Source organism: Uloborus diversus, chromosome 4 (assembly GCF_026930045.1).
Source record: "Uloborus diversus isolate 005 chromosome 4, Udiv.v.3.1, whole genome shotgun sequence".
NCBI classification, from domain to species: domain Eukaryota; kingdom Metazoa; phylum Arthropoda; class Arachnida; order Araneae; family Uloboridae; genus Uloborus; species Uloborus diversus.
In genome coordinates this window covers 15,117,122-15,135,519 of record NC_072734.1, presented here as the reverse complement: position 1 = coordinate 15,135,519, position 18,398 = coordinate 15,117,122, and the positions used below count along the sequence as shown (strand labels likewise).

Below are 18,398 nucleotides of genomic sequence, written 5' to 3'. Positions count from 1 at the left end.
AATATACAAGCGAACCAAATGACCCTTTAATTTTCTACTACGGGCAAAGCCGTGCTGGTACCGCTAATTAATAAATAAAATAAATAGAACTATTCTTCTGCTGTATTTTTTAATTTATCGCCTTTTAAATTTAACCTATTTTTTATCATCAAATCGAAATAATAATTGTGAGTAAGAGTGGCAAAATAATCAGCTATTATTATCAACTATTGTGTTAACATGTGTCCACAATTGAAATGCCTACTGCTGTTGTTGATGTGTGCCAGCTAGGCTGGCAATTTGGGGAGCGCTGCTTCACTTTTCCAACTGTACCATAATTTGGTGTGAAGTCCGACTTCTACAGTACACACATGCCATAAGAGCCCGTTCAGAGGGTAGGCAACCATTCACAGCATAACAACACATTCACACAAAGAAAGGACGAGGACAGGAGAGAGAAAGTACGTCCATGCGGAAGCCGGGATTCGAACCCGGACCTTCCTGTCACAGGCAGGCTTCTCTGACCACTAGACAAGTCAGGCGGCAATGTCTACTGTCCAACCACGGATTGCATGGAATTTTCAAACGTCCAGATAAGACGAATCTATGGTGAATAAGGGGGAAAAGTAAAAATTTGATGCGCGTATTCCACTCATTTGAGTGAGACTCTGCTTCGCAAAAGCTGACATCGGTAAAAAAAAAAAAATAGATTCGTCCATTTCCGGCTGTAAAACGGATGTTTGTCCTTCCATACAATCCATGGTCAGACAGTAATTTTACTTGACTAGTTATGGGCACATCTGCATGAAAGGGTCTGATCTTAATTAATGGAAAAGGAATACCTTCATGATAGATAAAAGGCTAGGGAATGAATACACTCCAATAAAACGGAGATCTGATAAGAAACAACAATTTCAGGTCCTTCGGAAAGAAACCCTTCAAAAACTTAAATACTAAGAAAATTGTATTTTTTCCCGTTTGAACATTTTTCTAAACATAGATTAAACTTATGTTTGGAAAAAATGTGGTGGGGGTGTGTTTTGGATAGATGCTATTTTGAGAATCATCTGAATGTGCTCCTGAAATATCGATTACAAACATGATATTGACAATACAAGCCAAACCTGTCCACCACTGTTTGGGTACTCATAGCTAGAGATCCTAAATACGGAGAGATTGGACAACTTTGAACAGAGCTGCGGCCATCTTATGTCCAAAGATGCTCACTGCCCGTAGACCGTAATGCATCTTCTGGCCCAAATATCACTGCACATTGTATCGAAAAAATTAGAGACTGGTTTTGATATTATGAAATGTGCAGATCACAAATATATCTTTGATTTTTATCTTTATGAACAAATATTTTAGAAAAAAAAATTTCTTTGAAAGCGCTATGACGATATGAAACGAGTGGCGACGGATTTCCAGACTCACTTAGGAACTCGCTTAGTTACATGAAAATACGAGGAGAAAAAAAAGTCTCTACTTAAAAGATTTAATGTCCTATCGTGGGAAAGCTAAAAAATCACACAGCGCAGCATTTCGAGCTGACAACACTTGGACTAAACATGGCGGATAGCGGCGTCGTTGTCCAATCTCTCCGTATGTAGGATCTCTACTCATAGATAGTCATTTACCCTACCATCACCGAGTAGCTCAAAACTATTTTTAGTTGTCTACGCTCCTCCCACTGAATTCTTTTAAAGCCTCGTGTTATCTTAATCACAAAGAAGTCAAGATCCCTAATAAGGGCGTTTCTTTCCACTTACAAAAGGACTTTCGCCGAACTCTAAATGTTTCTCTTTTTGAATACTAATCATTTCCCGTTTCAAATTTAAATTGCATTTCACTTTCGTTTATTCAAATTCATCTTGTTTTGGTGGAAGCGCACGTGGCTTCTTCCGTATTTAAGGAAGAAGCTGGAAAATTTGTGTGTGTGTGTGTGGAACAATAAGGGGATGAAGAACGGAGTCGAATGCGAAATTCCTCTTCTAGAATAAGAATGACTTTTTGCTGACTGCAACGCGATAGTTTAGGAGCTGTTATTAATTTCGGAAATTTAGAAAACCATCTCCCGTGAAGAGAATTTAAATTTAAGTGGAAAAGAAATGGGGTGGTTTCCTTCAGTCAAAAGTACTACTTTTAGTCATTGAAATGGATAGAATGAGCAAAAAAAATTACATGGACGCAGAAAATACTTTCGTTTTCCCAACAGGTTTTTTTAAATTAATTTTTTGAAATGTCCGATTTTTTCAAACAAGGCGTGGTTTTTATGACGTCACAAATGATGCAATTTGGCGCATCTTTCTACTACGTTTCCACGTTATGATAATCAAGCAGCGAATTAAAATTGCGCTCTACGCTTGTTATCAACCCTATCGTTGCCAAAGATGCGAATTAAATATTTTGTTCTTTGAATGGCAACATTGATAACATTGCATCATTTGTGATGTCACACGACAGAAGTGTTAACATCGAAAGCGCGCTGATTTCAGTAATTTTTTAAAAATATTAAACTTAAATAAATTATTTAAAAAATGATCGGATCCTATGTTTTTAAGCATGCTCTTTCAGAAAAAAAAATACTTTTAAAATTTTAAAAACGATCCCATTGTACTATAGACGCTTTCTAACCTTTACTGATAATATGAGATCAAACTTCAAGAGAGCACATTTAGTCGGAGGAAATGAAAATATTTAATAAGTTGTTTGTTTTAGCATTTATATGTTTAAACTAGCAAAAATACCCGGCGTTGCCTGGGTCAGTAATAATTATGAGAAAAAATCGTTACTTGCTTTTGTTTTCTGGTTTAAGTGAAAGAATTTTAAACACATCTTTTTGACGTGATTAAAAATCGAGTTTCTTCCTTACCCATAAAAGTAAAATAGCAATAAGTATAAAGAACAGAATAGTATTGATTTTGAAACGAAAGCACTATATTTAAGCATATACAAATTTCCAAAACATGAAATTATTCTTCTCATGTTTAAAAAGATTAATCTGTTGATACTTTTTTTTTTACATGGAGTCTAAAACCTTTTCTGTATTGCTATTGAAGTTGCTCGTAATCCCCTTATACTTGCTTTAGTTATTTTGGGAAATTTCAATCATTGTGGGCCCTTGGTGCGATTTTACTGAATTTGCGGGAATCGTTTTGGGATACCTTCGATGATGCTCCCTCCTTCTTTCCTTACTTTGTAAAACGATATGATATTAATTTTCATTACAAAGATATTATCGCCAGGTGCTGAGATATTTTTGGTCACCATAAAATGGTGCTAAAGATTTTCATTCGAAATGTTTCCAAAAATAGTAGTAAAATTTGGCGATTGTTTGAAATTGTGCAAAAAGGAAAATTAATGGAAGTTTTTGTGCTGTTTATGGATTTGCCTAATTTAGTTGCTGGATTATTTAACACAGTAAATAAAGTTTTTTAAAGATTCTTTGATTGGCGATATTTTGCTTACATGGTGAAAGCTGAGAAACATTACGATGTAGTCTTCGGCTTCAAAAACAGCGACGTTGAAAAAAACTGCCAAATGCATCAACTACGGAAATCTTTCTGCAAAAATTTTGGCGATCTGCTGGTTGAATGAATAATGAGCAAGTGTTCAATCAGCATAAATAATAATAAAAATCATTAATTACATTAAAGTTCCGTTTAAATGGAAAATGATCAGCCAAATAATATATTATTTGCCAATAATGTGCAAAAATCTTACTTCAAGATTTGACTTGAGAAAAGCCTTGAACAGTCACGAAAAGCAAAGATAGTCAACAATACAACAATTGTCGCTATCGACAGGGAGTTGAGATGATACACTAAATACTGTATTGAGTTTAGGAAAGCCTTCGAACATGGAACTAAAAAGCTCATAACTCGCTTTTTATTCTACTTTGAAATTTCGAAGAGGTGCCATCTTCAGCAGAAAAATCAGAGCTTTCGATGGACATATAATGTAAATATGTGCAAGTATTTTTTTCATCCCTATATTAGAGAATTTATACGATAATTGTATTTTATTGCTCCCCTAAGGTGGTTTTGCGCCCTATAACGGGACAAAAACTACCCTATGTGTTATTCTGATGCATAAGCTATATTATTGTAAAGTTTCATCAAAATCCGTTCAGTAGTTTTTGCGTGAAAGAGTAACAAACATCCATACATCCATATATCCATACATCCATACAAACTTTCGCATATATAATAGTAGTAAGATACATACTGCACGTAGAGAAAATACAATTTTACAGGGTCATCAGCAGTACTTACTAGCGGCTGGAAGATGTCATCGCGCAGACTGGGCGAGTGAAAATTTTAGGGGTGGTTGTTTTGAGGCAGTGATAGGTGATCTAAACCTATCTACTTTCTAAGTTTGCCGAACATTAAGACCGACTTAGAAGGGGAGGGGGGGGGTGTTCCACTTCGCTGTGTCTCTGATAAAGCTCCATTCAAAACAATTTTTCCTATTCTACTAATTTGTAAAACATGCATGCAGGGGCGGCAAATAGGGGAGTCAAGAGGGGGCAGTCGCACCCCCAAATTGTTTGAGAGGAGTGATAAAAAATGAGCAACTTCAACTTATGTAAATCGCAAAACAATGTTCATGAAAAAAGAATCTTGCTGGTTCTCCGTAATTATTGATGAAACTTGACACATTTCCAAACATAAGCGAGTGTTTTCCGTTTTTTGAATGATTTATTAGAAACTCATCAATCCTTTACCGGTCTTTTCAGAACAGAAAAAACTGATGAAGAATCATGGTTAATTTTAACTAAAGAGGTATTTTCCTCATATAGGATAAATATTTCATTCTTTTGTGCTCTGTGTAATTATGGTTATGAGGCACGTGCAGTGGTGTGGCTGCATGATTTTCACAATAAAATGCCTTGGTATTTTACATTAATTGTTACGCTCATATTTTAAGTGTGTCTATTTAATGAGTGTTCACCACCATTTTCTTTTTCCAGAAACACATTTCAGCTACTAAATGCATAGTATGATTTCATTTTATACTTCTTAAAAATACATACTATTTTTGAAAAAAATATCTCACATCAAAAAAATCTTTCCGGGGGGGGGGGGCTTTAACTATTTAATCTCGGAGTGACACAAAATGATCTTCAAGAGACAACACAAGATGATCTTTAAAACCATAAAGACCCTCCTCAATAATTTCAAACCAGTGATTTTGGAAAACAACTCTTTCAGTAATGACAAAGCTACTGTCCTTTAACATGTCTTCGTTTGAATGCTTATTTGCTTTGTTTGTATTGTGGAGAGTTTTTGAACAATGCCTTACTCTATCAAAACATCTTCAATCAGCTAAACTTAATTTTTGGAACGCTTAAGCTTCAGTTCAAGCTACAATTGAAACTATTAATAAATTTCACGCAGATATAAATTTCAACCAAGCGTGGATCATTTCAAAAAAATTTCTTACTCCAAGATAATTTTAAAAAAACTGCAAAGAATATTCAAATGACTTTAGAAGAGGTGACCAAAATGCATATTGATTGAATTGTTTAGACTAGACTGTTCAATGATGAAAAATGAAGACCATAGCAATTTTTAAATTTACCAGGGTGATTTTAACGAGTAAGATGTTAAATGTATGTTTTCATACGTAATTTTGTTACTTCAATTATTTTTCAACTATTCCAATCAGTTCAGCTAGTCGAAAAAAAATATTTTCGTGTCTGAGGAAAATAAAGAATTATTTTCGAGGTACAATAGGGACAAAAAAAAAAAAAAAAAAAAAAAAAAAACCTTACTAAAAAAAAGATTGACACTGGGCATTGCTGGATTAGTAACCAGATTTCCTGTTCTTCCGTATTTTAAAGATCAAGCATCAAAACTTTATTAAAAGATGAAAACTAATATCAAGATACTTTGTATCATAACATATTATAAAATAAATTACAAATTTTGTCACAAAAATTTAAATTGCTTTAAACACTAATTTTTATTAATTCTAAACCCATATCATGATTACTTGCTGTTAGCCAATATGTGTTTTGTTCCATACTGAGGTAATTCATATTTAAGAAACTCGACCCCCCAAATGAAATGCTGAAATGCCGCCCCTGCATGCATGCCAAATTTTATCTGAAAATCCAGTAACTTTTGTGGATATTTTTCAAGCTCTCCCCCCCCCCCTCAGAAAGTAATATTTATAAATAATATTCTGACAAAAAATAAATAAATAAACAAGCTCCAGAATTTAGAGCAGTATCAGCTTCAATGAGATGACATCTGCCTCCAACCAGGTTATTTACTCATCCAGACTGATGAGGTTTAATAAGAACGAAACTGCAGTCTCTGGATGTGATAACTGGGCTGTCGGGTACATTGCATGAAGGTCCAAGAATGTTATCACGATGGCCGGTGGACTCAAAAAGTGATCGAGATCGACCGGTCGATGGAGACCTACAGGTTGCCTACCGCTGTTTTAAGGGGCCTTAGTCTCTTTTCGTGAGTGCTCTCGATCTTGGGAGATTGGGAAATTCTCTGTAGCATTTGACGTATTTCATCACGAATTTCATTTTATTCCAATAAGTATTCCAAGTTTTTGACTTAGAACACCGAACGCAACCTTTTCACAGATCGAAAAAACCGTGAAATGTTAGACTTGGCCGATGGACTGAAAAAGTGATCGAAATCGACCGGTCGAAGGAGACCTACAGTTTGCCTACTGCTGTTTTAAGGGGCCTTAGTCTCTTTTCGTGGGTGCTCTCGATCTTAGGGGAGGAGGGAATTCTCTAGCATTTGACGTATTTCATCAAATTTCATTTCACTGCAATAAATATTCCAAGTTTTTGAACTAGAACATAGAACGTAACCTTTTCATTTATCGAAACGAGCTGATGTGTGCATCACATGACTTCCTTTTACACCAATTTGATGTTATTTCTCCATTATTGGCAATTTTAATGTGATTCAATAGTTAACTCTCTAAATATCAACACCAGTGTCCAAATTGAAACCAGATTTTTAAAAAAACCCGCCAAATTTGTCGCCGTTGGTGACAAAACTTGGCGACCAAAAGACTGGCGATATATCGCCAAGTGTCAGCCAAATTATAACTCCACTTGAGCTGTAATCAAAATTAACAATGATTTCTCCCCAAAAATGTGAGAAACACCACGAACATCCGAATGCAACCAAAAAGGGAAGCGCACAACTAGACCCCACTAGGAGTCTACGTGCCAAATTTAAACTTTCTAGGACATACCGTTCTTGAGTTATGCGACATACATATGTACATACGCACGTACATACGGACGTCACGAGAAAAGTGTTTGTAATTAACTCGGGGAATGGCAAAATGGATATTTCGGGTGTCTATACGTTCTTAGGCACTTATCCGCGTGCGGTCGGGTTAAAAGAAAAAAAAAAAAAAAATCAACAATTATTCGGGGGTGAGCGAAATGGAAATTAAGGCCGAATTTCGGGTGAAAATTTTTTCTCGAATACTTCTTTTTTTTTGTAAAAGGAAGTAAAAACCGTGAAATATTGGACTTTATTATACTTCTTTCCGGTTTTAACTCTAAACAACTGGTTTTTGAATAATATTTACTAGGAACTTTTTAAAAGTGAACTAAATTTGCTACAACGTGCATCAAGAACTGCCTCTTAAGACCCAAAAGTTAAAAGCCTTTACAAGTTTTTTTCCAACCACGCAAATTTTAGCCAATATGTTGTCGTTCTGAATGAATTTATCATGGAAACTGTTGGGTCTAAAGAGATAGCTCTAGATTCATATTGTAGCAAAGTTAATGTACTTTAAAAATGTTCAGAATATGTGCTTTTCAAAGACTAGTCGTTTAGGGTTAAACCCGGAAATAACTACATGGTAAAGTCGAAAATTTCAGTGTTTTCTATTCTTGACTAGGTTGCGTTTGGCGCTCGAGATTAAAAACTTGGATTATTTATCGGAACAATATCGTAAAAAGGGTATAAAACTGGCAGTAAAAGTCCGTATAAGTCAATATTCTTTATTTTGGTCAGTATTTGTCAGTTTTTTCAATATTTAGTCAGTAAAGTCAGTATTTTTTCGATAATTTGCCAAAAAATTCATTTAAAGAAATATATCGGCATTATTGTGTTTCATATTTCCCTTATAAATTCATGAAATTCCAAAAAAGTGAGACATTGCCAATACTGCTACCTGATTTTACCAACCTGGTAAAGTTTTTGATAAGAATAATTTGCTGTTAGCTTCCTTTTAATCTACTTTCCACAAATATTTTTAAGAATGAACAGATATATGTTTGTTCTAGTCTGCTTAGTCTGTTATAAAAAAAATCTTAAAAAGAAATAATTATTAAATAAATAACTTTCGTAATGGATTCTTCAAAGTAAAAATTTTGAAAGTAAGGTCTTGAGATGGGTGTGTCTATTGGTTTATCTGATCGCCCCTCCCCTCCCCATCCCACCATTGGAAAAAACCTTTCTTGTTCGAAAAATGTTGGAGAAGGTGCATCGTATTCTCTTTCTTTCTCAATGGTTCAAAAGTAACAACATAGGCACATACGCGAAAATTGAAAGGAAGATATAAATATCGAACTAAAAGAGAGATTTGTTTTGAACAAACTTATTTAAAGACAGCTTGACGTACGAAAAATATTTCTCAAATTTGACTATTTTAAGGGTGTTTTTGAGAAATTTAAAATGTTTTAACATTAATACTAATTTAAGTCTTTTATTTAAGAAATTAATAATGCTAAAAATAACTTTTTGTTGCAAATATTTTCAGTGCGTAGGCGCATGTTTAAAGGTTATTGTTTTTTTTTTTAATTTTATTTATTCATTTTTAATATTATTATTATTTTTAAGTTTTAAGAAATAAGCAAAAAGTTTCATATTCTTTAATTGAAATAATTTCTTGTAGATTTAATGATATTGATAAAAGTTGGTGATTGGTTGATTGAATAAAAACGAAGAGAATTCAAAGCATGGGAATGCTGTAAATGATTTTCTTTAAAAAAAAAAAATGATTATCGATGTGTATCTTAATTTCCACAATAAATGTTTAAATTACTGTAAAATTCATTTTTGATTTGGCAATAATTAAAAAGGATAATTAGGATATCTGTTAGGAAAAAATTAATAAATTTTCAGAAAAAGAGGAATTTTGTTTTAAATTCATCTGATTTAAATTGCTATTAATACCTACAAAATAAAACATAAATATCATTGTTTTTTTTTGCTAACTTTAAGAAACCTTCCTTTCATTCACTATACTTTAAAATTCATAGTAGAATAAGTTGCACAAGTGTGCATATTTATTTTTTAATATGTACAAAACCGTTAGTCACGCAGATGGTAAATAAGGTGTGATTTCTCCAAAAATTGATTCATCAAATAGAATTTCTTTTTCCTTTTTTTGTCCCAAAGGTAACAAAGAAAGAAGTGGTAATATCATCGGAAGATGTACATGACAGAATTTTTTGTGTACTATTCTCAATGTTTTTTAATGCTTCTCGTGTGTTAATACATTTTTAAGATTTAAATTAAAAGCTTTCCAGGAGAGAAACCCTCTTACCCCCCCCCCCCTCGCCGTCCTGAAGTGAATATTATACTCAGGAATAGGTTCATATTGTCAATACTTAATAGCGACCAAAAAACCGAACCTCATTTTCTTTCAAAAAGTTTGAGATTTATTTGAAACAATTAAGGGGCCATCGATTTCATGCAAACCCTTACTTTTTTGACTTAGCTACGGCCCTGCACACAGGCCCTGATCTATAAATTTTGCCCCCCCCCCCTCTTGCAACAAAATCTGTAGGGCCCATCCCCAGAGGCCAGCAGTGTGTATTTGCAACGTTGATAAGTTTTAGTTTGCCAGTTTTTTTGTATTTCTTGAGCCGTTGGGCCCCCTCACACTGCAGGTTCCCAGATCCGGGCCTGCCTGTACATGTATTTCTAGGGCAAGTTACATAAAAAACGTTCATGGTTAATGTTTGTCTTTGGTACATTAGCCAACTTAAAAAAATTCATTACAACACAAATGTAGTACTTTCTGAAAATTGTATGAATTTCATGTTTTCATGATTATATAGAACAGTATAACTTTGTGGGGGGTGGGGGGTGACACCCATGCTAGGTACCCCACTGGATAAAAATGAAGAGAATACCAGAGCACAAAGGTATACACGACAGCTACATTTGTGTAACATTTCTAGATGAGAAAAAAAAATGTTATGTTTTTAAATTGTTATCTTTATTTGTTGCCTTTAACTTTCAAAATGTCTTTCAGTATAAGTGAACTTAGTTTCTGTACATGTTTGCTCTGGGTTTTACTAAAATATTTTTTTAACTAAAAATTAACAGGGTTAAATATACAATTTACAGGTTTTTTTTTTCACTTTGTATTTCCTGATATCAATTTCTTTAAAAGCAGTGTTATGCTGTGAGTTTTCAAAGAAAAAAAAATTGAATGATACACTGATCTTGAGCCCTTAATATTTAGACCAGCTGCAAGGCCTTTTAATTTATTTTCCTAGTTTCAGAAAACTTTTATTCATAATTCAGTAAATATATGAATTAAACTCACAACTTTCAGTCAAAATGTACAAAATAAGCTTTACATTGTGTTGCTGCACATTACAAATTAAGCTAGCATCTATTTCACCAAGTATGATAATCTTTTTTGTTACGCCAAAGTTTATTAAGTTTTTAAATTTTAGTCAGTATCTGGTCAGTATTTAGTCAGTATTGGTCAGTATTTAATAAATTTTGGTCAGTAAAGTCAGTATTTTTGTCCTTCCAAACAGTTTTACCGTCTGCGTAAACATCTCAGCAAAAAAAAAAAAAAAAAAAAAAAAAAAAAAAAAAAAAAACTACCGGATCTGACGCAAGGTACCCCCTTTTCCGGCGAAAAGGTTACTCGACTCTTGAACCACTACAACCTATTCTTTAGTCTTATGCTTTTTAAATTCTGAAAGATAACCAAGAAAGAAACGCCAGTAGATACCGAAAGCAAGAACAAAGCGGCTCCTCGAGCTGATCCAATTAGGAGACTTCAATTGGATTTGGGGCGCGCGAAGCCCCAGCAATACGGAGAGATTCCCCACCCGATCAGAATTCACGAACCGAAATTGGAGAGGAAATTTCATTGCAAGAGCTCTGACGGAATTTTCATCTCTTTGGGCATCATGAGGTAAGTAACCGGAATTCATTTTATAAATATTCCAGTTTTTTCCTGAGTTTTCATAAAGATGAGGCTCAATCCGATGGGGGTGGGGGGACAGTAGGAGGAAGTTTTACTTCCTTCGGGAGTTTTCTTCGAAATTCGATTGTCGCACGCGAACGCTGTCTTCTTCTTGAATTTGGTCTTGTATGAATTGTGTTCGTCGGCTGTCCCTCTCTTTCATTTAAAATTTTCTCTGGGGTTTAGATGTAGGGTGACCTGACCAGAAAATGGAAGCTTGATCGCAATTACATTTTCCAGCAATCATAATATCATTAAAACTGTAGCATTTTAGTATGAGACTGTAAAAACATTTGAAGAGTGCACGGAAAAATGGAGAAATGTCTTTATTTTCTTCTGTTAGAGTTGAGTTCTGGTTGAGTTCAAAATGGTAGCCCTGAGTGTTACTTGAGTCGAATTAATTGGGAAGAAATAAAAGGTGGAGAGAATGAAGCCTTAAATTCTTAAGTCAAGGATTCCAAGTCATTTGATATATTTGAAAGAAAAGTATTAGATGAAATCAGGTTTCTTCCACTCGTTTTACGTAGAACGTGTCTCCCATTCGTGAAAATTGAACCATGTGACTTGAGATCTATATCTCAGCAATTTTTTAGCCAGTGATTGGACTTGCTTCCCCCAGATACTAATTCCTGCTCAATTAGAATTAGTTACTCTATTTGAACAGGGAAGAAATAAGAAGGATCAAGGCGGAAAATCGACCGAAAATTTACTATTCAATGAAGAAAGTTTAGGGTTTAGAACTCTCGAACGCGATTTCCTCGAATATTGGAAAGATTGATATTGAATGTTTCTTCCGTTTCCTTCAGTTTTTAGATGCAGGTGATCCTTGTTCATCCGGTCCGCTTGTCCGGATTTCCGGTTTTAGGATCAAATTTGAAAAAGTTTAAAAGAAAGAAAGAAAAAAAAAACCATATTTACTTAAATAATAATTTAAAATTATGCCTGCAAGAACGGAATTATAAATACGCCGAATGTTCAGTTTTTGTTTTGATTAAACGCACAATTCCTGCGTAGAGCGTACAATAGAGTGCAGTACTAATTTGATAAACTATATGGTGTACTTGAAGCATCAACCTGACACCACTGCGGCTGAACTATGCTGCCTTAAGCAGGTAAACGGCAGTATCTGTAGAAATATGTTTTCGAGACATTTGAAGAAACACGTTTAGGATTCAGTACTAACAATTGTAAAATGTTGAAATTAGACGGCTTTTTTTCCGCTCTTTTTTTCAGCGAAATCCAAATAAGCAAGCTTCTTCTTTATCTTTATCTTTACTAATAATAAAGCTGAAAGTCTGTCTAGATCTCTCTCTGTCAGGATCTCTGTAACGTGCATAGCGCCAGACAGTTCGGCCGATTTTCTTAAAATTTGGTACAATAATAGTTTGTAGCATGGGGGTGTGCACCTCGAAGTTATTTTTGAAAATTCGATTCTGTTCTTTTTCTATTCCATTTATAAGAACATTTTACCGAGGAAATTATCAAAACGTGGACGAGCACAATGTGGAAGAATAAATTACGGAATTATAACGTGGAACCGTAACACGAGCAAGCAAATGAATACAGCAAATTAGCGAGAAATTTATCATCCATTATTTGTAAATATACGGGCGAACAAAATGACCATTTAATTTTTACTACGGGCAAAGCCGTGCGGGTACCACTAGTGTACAATAAAGCTAACGTACAATAGATAACAAAAAAGGGAAAAAGGAATGAAAAATTAGTTACTGCCCTTTACATGTCCACGGCAGTATAAATGATAAAATATTTACGAGACACGGTATTTTTAGTTTTGCTAGAAAGCATTGTTTTTTGCTGTAATAAAAGAAGAGAAGTCTGCTCGTTTAAGAATGTGTTTTGCTTGCTACTCGGTTTATCCGGGAGAAGAAGAAGAGGAAAAAAATCCCAAACTGTTCCAGTAAGTAGAAAATACAACATAAAAGATGAGCATAAATACAAAAGCAAAAGTTTCGATGAACCTTCGATTTAAAATTAAAATCTCACATGCTTGTTTACTAGAAAATTTAAATTTTGTTCATGGCCTACTGTTTGACCACGTATTGTATGGAATTGGCAGACATCCAGTTAAGGCGACTCCATCTGAATGAGGGGAAAAATAAAAATTTTATGCACGTATTCCGCTCATTTGAATGAGACTCTGCTTAATTTAGAGGCTAATATACATCTGCAAAATCTGACATCCCTGAAAACTAATAGATGCTTCCATTTCCGCGTGTAAACCGGATGTTTGCCTTTCCATACAATCCGTGGTTAGATAGTACCAATGTTTCAGGATTATACTTAACCACCAGGAAAGGCATTTGCGCCCCCTGGTTTGAAAAATCAGTGTGTGCGTGCGTGGTTTTGTTGCTTCTCTATAGAATATGCATTGAGTATCTAATCTTTGCTTCCTTACCCCCTCTGAAAATCAAAGTGACGGGATAGGCGTTGGGGGCCATTCATTAATTACGTAAAGATCCCGAGAAGGAGGGGGGTTGGAAAAATCTCCACATAGCCTTACTGGGGGGGGGGGGGGGGGGGTCAGACCTATTCTTACGTGACACTTTCCAAGTCGATATTTCCTATTAGAAATCGCGCGGTCAAGAGGTTTGGCAGGGATCATATTTCAATTGCTTCTGGAAAATAAAATACGTATTAGGATGAGGTATTTTTTACTTGTTTTTGAAAGAATGAATAGTCTTTATCTTTCTTGACTAATAATAAAGCTGAAAGTCTCTCTGTCCGGAGGATGTCTGGATCTCTGTGACGCGCATAGCGCCTAGACCGTTCGGCCGATTTTCATGAAATTAGACATAAAGTTAGTTTGTAGCATGGGGGTGTGAACCTCGAAGCGATATTTCGAAAATTCGATGTGGTTCTTTTTCTATTCCAATTTTAAGAACAAAAATATCATAAGATGGACGAGTAAATCACGAAATTATCATAACGTGGAACCGTAACATGGGCACAAGCCAATTGGCGAGATATGAAATTATCATAACGTGAAACCGTAACATGGGTACAAGCCAATTGGCGAGAAAATTCACCATACATAATTTGTATATACACAGGCGAACCAAAAGACTTTTTAATTTTTTCTATTACGGGCAAAGCCGTGCGGGTACCTCTAGTTTAAAATATAACACAAAAGAATCGCACTGTGTATGGCATATCTTATTTTCAATTACTATCGCGGCATACACAAAAAAGATTTGTCGTAAAAATATTCTGGTTAGATTCCTTTTAGTAAATATTTCTTTACACAAAAAAGTTTTTAAAAAAATCGAAAAAAGTGAATTTAATGACGATTCTAGTGTTGTAAGATTCGTTATTTTATTATTTTGAGAAACGAAATGAAATCTTTCGTAAGATGGGGGGGGGGGGGATTTTACTTACCTTTACATGGGGGAGGGGGTCAAAAATTGCCAAAATCATCCTTACGTAATTAATGAATTGCTCCTTGTTACGCTTTAATACTAATATGAGAGCTTCGAAAAAAAGAGCACCATCGCCCGTGGGAGAGATGAAAACTGGAAATTTCAGACTAGGTTACAACTGTTTTTTAAATCGTATTCAGCAGATGATCTGAAGTTATCGAAATTGCAGCGTAATTTTCAACAAGCTTTAGAGCCAACACTATTCAATCTATCTCTTGTAAGTCGAGTGCTACCTACTGAATCTTCCAAATGTAATCTGAAATTATTTAAAAAGAATAGTTATGCAACAATTAAATTATACGCTAAATTTATGTAAATACACCCAGAAATGGAATTTCCATCAAAATTTAATCCTCCTCCCCCCCAAAAAAGGAGGAACGAAAAACATAGTTGCTTCCAATTGCCCCAGAACAAAGCATATAGGAGGCAAAAAGTAACACCTAATCGCAAATCAAAACCAGCAGCGAAGGCGAAATTCACAGTTGTTTTAAGTAACTTTCTACATGATCAATAAAACTAACTGCATAAAACTACAGTTACTTCTTATTTGTAGACCTGCTGGAACTGAAAATTTAAGATCACTCAACTTGAAAAAGGCGGATGAACTGGAAGCGGAAACAGAACACTTTATTTTGTAGTAGGTAGGATCGTCGAGAACGCGCGAGCAGTCAAAATATTGACTGCTTGCGAATTCTCGCTGGTCCTATCTATTACAAAAGGAAGTGTTCTGTTTGGTCGTTCGCCATTTCTATGTAGCACAACCAGGACTGACGAGAGGCTTTGTCAGCATAGTCGTAAACCAGGGGCTCGGCCTTCAGGAGGACCCACCCAGCTCGGAATCTGATTAAAAAATTTTTTTGTTTTATGCACTGTTGAACATTTAGGAAACTTTTATGTAAATATTACTGTAAAATGGAGTGTTTACAGTACAGAAAAAAGTTACAGTAAATTGTAAAGAGAAAAATAAACGATTGCAGCGCCAATTGATACACCACGTGACAGACAGCGCGAAGGACATAAAACCGTATTTTCCTTCACTCGGTGTGTCCCAACTTGTATGGTGGTTATCACAGCCGCCTGCCTAATGCCCATACGAAGGTCCCGAGTTAGACCCTTCAACGCGAATTTGGCGTCTTTTAACTCTCGTTTCTTCTACCGTAAAATTTTACAGTAAAACAGGATTTTACGGTTAAAGTTACTGGCGACACCAGTAACTTTTACCTTAAAATTTCATGATTTATTTTTAACAGGGGCGGGGGAGGGGGGAGACCCGGCGGTCAAACTGACAAGAGGCCCGCCTTGGTTCTCGGCAACCCTGGGAAGAACTATACCAAGTCTTCCCTGACAAATAGTTTAATCTTGTAAATGAATACAAAAGTGGTAACAGAGTTCGTTTTCCATATACATCACATTTCAAATTTACTCCAACTGACCGAAAAGCCTTTTTTCCCCCTCTCCCAAACCTTTTCCCTCCGGAGTCTCCCCGTAACCAAATGGTTAAGCCACTATTCGTGGCTTAACCATTTGTTTGGGACCCTGAAGACAGCTCTGATTTTTTGAACCAGACCAAAAACCGAGCAATCCCTGTCCAGCACCCCCAAAGGTAGCGTTTCACTTGGAGGACTTTGTGTGACCACGAGCATATTTAACCTCCCTCATCCCTCTCCCATAGCTCAAAGGTTAACAAATAGGTTGAATTTCTTTCTTCTTTCAGGTGAGGAGGTGGTACCTGTCCACCACAAAATGGACTGCGTGAGCGAGCGCAGCACCGCCTTCCCGGCAGACGACGCCCTCACCTGTTGCCTGGAAGAGGAGGAGCGGTGGCGGTGGCGCAAGCGGTTCCCGCCCGCAGAGATCTGCGTGGTGGGATCGACCGTGGGAGGGATGCTTCTGGTGGCCGGAGGGGTGATGCTCACCCTGCACTACACCCTGGAGCAAGAGGAGGGGCGCACCTCCGTCCTGGAGCACATGCGGATCGCATCGGATCTGCTGGGACTAGTCCTGGTGGCCGTAGCGGTCACCCTATTCGTGGGCGCACTCCTGATACGAGTATTGTCCAGGGTCCTGGACGTCCTGGAGATGGCGCATCGCTACCGTGCGCACCGAGAACTGTGCGCCTACGAGGAGATGCGCCAGAGCTTCCGCAGTCAGCAGGGGCTGTCGAGGATCGACAACAGTGGTAGGTCGACTGCGGTGGACGCCACCATGGGGCGCTACGCGACGCCGGAGAGGAAAGAGAAACTCGTCATCAATACCATTGCTTGAAGCCTTCCCAACACCGTTACTTGAAGACAGTTGTCATATGAGGCAGTGAGAAGCAAAGGGATGTAAGTGGATATTTTCAAGTTTTGAGTAAAACGGGCTTAAAGATAATTATTATTTTTTTCTAAATCATGTTGTACAGCAGCACCTATCAGGGCTACCAGTACCATCTCTTGCCCCAAGACAAAGGAGGGGTCCACCTACCATTTGTACTGGTTATCTTCAAATTTTTAATTTTGCCACTTGCGTCCCTTTGCATCTCACTACCTCATTATCATCTTCACCTTAATGTCGGACAGAAACACTTTTTTAGACGATCTCTTGTCTGGTTATCTGATGCTCATATTACCAGGCTCGTCTTTAAAAGGGGGGGGGGGGAGGGGTCAAACATTAATGTGTTTACATATAAGTCGGAGTGATTTTGGTTATTTTTCGACATAATTCAAATTGATATACATCCTTTGAGTCCCTGGAAAACGTCAAAATGACGGATCTAAGCATCACAAGGAGCCACTTCTGTCTCACAAAGGCAACTTCTGTCGCACCAATTCTGAAAAACTACGAGGTATTTTCATCCGCTTATCCATAGGCTTGCGATGTGCAGTAGAGACTAGAAGAACTGATGTCATGTGTGTGCAATGTGGAGGACTCTCATTGGACTAAAACGTTAAATTTTAGTTTTTTCTTTTTTTGTCGAACTGGAAACATCGACGACATCGGGGCTGCTTAAAAACTGGAGTTGCTTGAAACACTTGCTCCGTGTTATACGAGCTCATGATGCTCTTTATTGATCTAAGATTGATCTCATGAGACTCTTTGCATTGATATAAAAACCAATTCATATAGAGCCAGGAATGAATCTGCAGTGCCGTTTTTTCTTTCGGTTGGAGGAAATGAAGATAAGGACTAGCGCTTTTGGGCATAGGACGCATTTACCCCAGAAATGCTAATGAACCGGTGTTTTCAATTTTTACCACAGGGTTAGAAGAGCGCGCGTCCCATCCTTTACATGCGCAAGAAAAAAGTTTTTCCTATCTCCTGTAAAATTATCATAAATGTGACTTTCGTCCTTCTGACTCTGAGGTACAGAAATGCTCTCAATACAAGTTGAATAAAAAATTTTTCTTCTTGAAGACCTAAAATTTTCTTTTTGGTTGATTTTTTACATTTTTGAGCATATTTTGGGAGGAATGATCATAGCTTGGAGCATATCAAATTGGCGATAAATTTCCCATCCAGCATTTGTTAAGAATTTTTTACACTTTACAGTGCGACTGAATATTTAGGCTTCATTCGTAGACAAATTTCTTTCAATCAAGGCGGAAGAATTGTATTACCAACGAAAAAATAATAATAATTTGAATTTTGACATCTTAAATTCAAATTATGTTTTTCGCAATCACGAGTGTGTGTATGTAGGCATGTGTGTATAGGGCTCGACCGATGGCATTTTTTGGCCGATGGGCCGATGCCGATTGTTGGCCGATTGTTTTTCTCCAA

The 18,398-nt window shown here is 36.4% G+C and overlaps 1 protein-coding gene across 1 annotated transcript; it reads left to right on the top strand.

Annotated features, from left to right (window-relative positions):
- Positions 1-1,547: 1,547 nt before the first annotated feature.
- LOC129219848 (uncharacterized) lies at positions 1,548-17,251 on the top strand. The gene is made up of 2 exons (XM_054854157.1): positions 1,548-1,581; positions 16,351-17,251. The coding sequence occupies exons 1-2, from the start codon at positions 1,548-1,550 to the stop codon at positions 16,899-16,901; spliced, it is 585 nt and encodes a 194-aa protein (XP_054710132.1). The 3' UTR covers positions 16,902-17,251.
- Positions 17,252-18,398: the final 1,147 nt, after the last annotated feature.